The sequence below is a fragment of the Chenopodium album genome, chromosome 24 (genome assembly GCF_948465745.1).
Source record: "Chenopodium album chromosome 24, dcCheAlbu1.1, whole genome shotgun sequence".
Classification (NCBI taxonomy): Eukaryota; Viridiplantae; Streptophyta; class Magnoliopsida; order Caryophyllales; family Amaranthaceae; genus Chenopodium; species Chenopodium album.
Genome location: NC_137857.1, coordinates 9,575,946 through 9,579,487, shown reverse-complemented (window position 1 = coordinate 9,579,487; position 3,542 = coordinate 9,575,946). Strand labels below are relative to the sequence as shown.

Sequence of the window (3,542 nt, the reverse complement as noted above, 5' to 3'; positions counted from 1 at the left end):
TTTTGAATTTGAAATGAATTTGTAGATGAAATCATTGTTCTGATATCAATTGAATTTGTTGAAGTTAATTCGATCGATTTCAATTGTATCTATTATGATCGATTACCTGATACTTCTGAACATTTAGTAAACAAAATCTGAACAATTGCAAATTTTGAACATTTATTTTAAAAAAAAAAATCTGAATATCGAAAATTTTGAACATTTACTGAAAATATCTGAACAATCGCAATGCACCACACCTATACTTTTGAACATTCAGAAAAAGATTTGAACAATTGCAAGAACATTTAGTAAAAAATCCGAACATCACAAATTTTGAACATTTAGTAAAAATATCTGAACAATCGCAATGACCACGCCTAAACTTTTGAACATTGAGTAAAACATCTGGACAATTGCAAATTTCAAACATTTAATAAGAAAAATCTGAACGTCACAAATTTTGAACAGTTAGTAAAAATATATGAACAATCGTCTATACTTTTAAACATTTCGTAAATAAATCTGAACAATTGCAAATTTTGAACATTTTGTAAAAAAATCCGAACACATCATGCCCATACTTATGAACATTTGGTAATAAAATTTGAACAATCTTCTGTGGTCCAGCTATTCTAGATGGATTAGGGTGCACAAGAGACTTATTGCTCTGCACAAACACACCATTTTTTTTATAGCCAAAATCCGATCCATAATCACCTCTACTAAGGGCCTGTTTTGATAAACTGAACTGGATAGTTTATGAGAGGAGCAAACTAGAAACTGAATTGAAATGGACTGAACTGATCTAGAGAACATGGCTTAAGTCTACTTCAGTCCTTCATCCACACGCAACAAGAAAAAAAATCTCCACTATAAATAGCCCACATTTGTACTCATAATTTTACCCATCTCCTCCCACAAAGGCCCCAATTTCATCGGATCACATACACTCTATCCCCCCAATCTCTCTTCACTCTTTCTCATTTTCCATTTCTCATTTCCTCATTCTTCAATACTTCAAACAAAACCTAAACAAACACAAAAACCCAAAAAAAACATAAAAACCCAAAAAAATGGATGATCTCAAATTTGTGATCGAATCATCCGAAGCACAATCACTAGCAAACAAACTCGGCTTAAAATCCGTAGTCAACCTCTTACCATTGATATCTAAATCAGCTAAAAAGCTTGCTCGTCCACCAATCTCTGGCTTCCACGTCGCCGCCGTCGGCTTATCTACCGACGGCCGTATCTTCATCGGCGTCAATGTCGAATTTCCAGGATTACCCCTTCATCATTCAATCCACGCTGAACAATGTCTCATCACAAATCTCTCACTTCACCCTCAAACCCATCTCAAAAACGTCGTCGTTTCGGCGTACCCATGTGGGCATTGTCGTCAATTTCTTCAAGAAATTCGTGGTGCCCCAGATATTCAGATCTTTGTTTTGGACAAAAATGGTGAATCTGAACAAATTAATGGATACCCAGATCAAGAATCGGATTGGTTTAGGCCATTATCTAGTTTTTTGCCTAATAGATTTGGTCCACATGATTTATTGGATGAAAAAGTTCCTCTAATTTTGGAAACAATTAATAATAATTTGGTTCTTGTTGATGATGGTAAAATCGTTGAAATGGGTAATTTGTGTAATGTAGTTTCGAAATTTGAGGTGGGAGATTTGGTTTCGGCTGCATTCGAGGCTGCGAATCGGTCTCATGCACCTTACAGTGGGAGTCCATCTGGGGTTGCTTTGGTTGATGTGGATGGTAAAATTTACAAGGGGTGTTACATGGAGTCTGCTGCTTTTAACCCGAGTATCGGCCCTGTACAAGCCGCCATAATCGCTTTCATAACAGGGTCTGGGACTGGCGGATGTGATGCAGACACTGATTACGAGAAGATTGTAGGTGCTGTTCTGGTTGAAGTTGAAGATGCTGTTGTTAGACAAGAAGAGACTGTAAGATTGTTTTTAAATGCTGTTATTCCAAAGTGTGAATTTCGTGTGTTACGTTGCCAAAAATCAAGCTCTGCTAAGACGGTTAAAGGCAATTGATGATGTTCATCGTTGTTATTGATTTATTGTTACGATCAGAACATCGGAAATGGTTTCATGTAATCGATTATTTGTAATAATTCTGATGATCATTATTGTGTAAAGAAAAAAAAAATTATAAAGTTAACTTTGTTATTGTTTCTAAAATGGGTAATTTAATTCAGCATTTGATAATCTAATTTTGCCCTTTGATTAGGAGAAAAGGTTGAAATTTTTTATGTGAAACAGCTGTGAACAAAGTTGTTGGTGATTTTAATTGATCAGCATATCTATTTTGTACTATAAAAATACTTTGTCATTAAATTACTTGCTCAATTTGGGCCTTTTACTTAAGGGTCTGTTTACATTTACTGAGTTAAACTGAACTGAACTGATTGGAGCTGAACTGAACTGAACTAAGCCAAAATGAATATTTTATGAGAGAGGGAAATTAAGAGCTGAACTGAACTGATTGGAGCTGAACTGAACTGAACTTATTGGAGCTGAACTAAACTGAAATTAAGTAAATGTGAAGAGGCCCTAAGGTATGTTAAATTGATCATGCCAAAAGGAGTAGCCAGCAAGAGAAAATTTTAACTTTTTTTAGAGGTCTATATACTACGATACGAGTAGTACTATTCTAGTAGATGAATCTACAAAAATTGGGCTTGATCCAATTACGTAGTATTAGACTTAAAATTAAAATAACATAAAATTAGACTTAAAATTAAAATAACATGAATCACACCTAAAGTGTACTCAATATCAGATAACTCGATTGTGACCTAGTTGGAAAGAGATGTGACCTAAACCCACACAAAACGAACACAATGATTGTAACTGATCTTTTATACTCATGCGGTTTTTGAAAGTTTGGCTCACTTGATATTTTCATAATCTGCTATACGTATTTTTTATCGTAAAATTTTTAACTATCTAAAAGTGAAAATTATTAAAGTTAAAGTTTTAAAAACTTACATTAATCATAAATAGTAAAGGAATCAAGCTTTCAATAACAAATTTAATATTTACATCATAAACTTATTATATTGAATATGACTAAAGCCCCTTAAAAATTAACTCGGACCAATTGATTCTTATTAGTTACTCGAACTAAAAAATTTCACCAAATAAACTAGTTAATATCCATGTAACGATCACTAAATGATTCATAACAAAGAAATTTTTACAAAGATCTAACAAAAAAGACGACTCTTTTTGTTCATAGTGGCCACAACTAATTGTAATCGTACACGTATTAATGCCTTAAAAGTTGCAGCCAAAAGAGAGAAACGTTGTACTTGTAGCGACAATAATAGTTGTGTAAGATAGATTAATGTGCACACAAACTCTTTTGTTTTAAAAAATAGAGGTTTCTTACTCTTCAACCTTTAAAATGTTGAAAAGTGTTATAGATAGATATGGTCTTTTTCATTTCAATTTGGTGTTTTCTTTACATGTAGTTCACTTATTGTTGTTGATGTATATGCATGCATTATTGCTGACTAGAGGATAGGTCGA

General features: G+C 33.3%; 1 protein-coding gene across 1 annotated transcript; it reads left to right on the top strand.

Annotated features, from left to right (window-relative positions):
• Positions 1-907: 907 nt before the first annotated feature.
• Positions 908-2,228, top strand: LOC145611414 (cytidine deaminase 1-like). Its single transcript, XM_081666745.1, has one exon. The coding sequence runs from the start codon at positions 1,059-1,061 to the stop codon at positions 2,040-2,042; it is 984 nt and encodes a 327-aa protein (XP_081522871.1). The 5' UTR covers positions 908-1,058; the 3' UTR covers positions 2,043-2,228.
• Positions 2,229-3,542: the final 1,314 nt, after the last annotated feature.

Excerpts from the sequence above, each read along its gene's own strand:
- LOC145611414 (XM_081666745.1), top strand. The coding sequence starts at position 1,059 with ATGGATGATCTCAAATTTGTGATCGAATCATCCGAAGCACAATCACTA.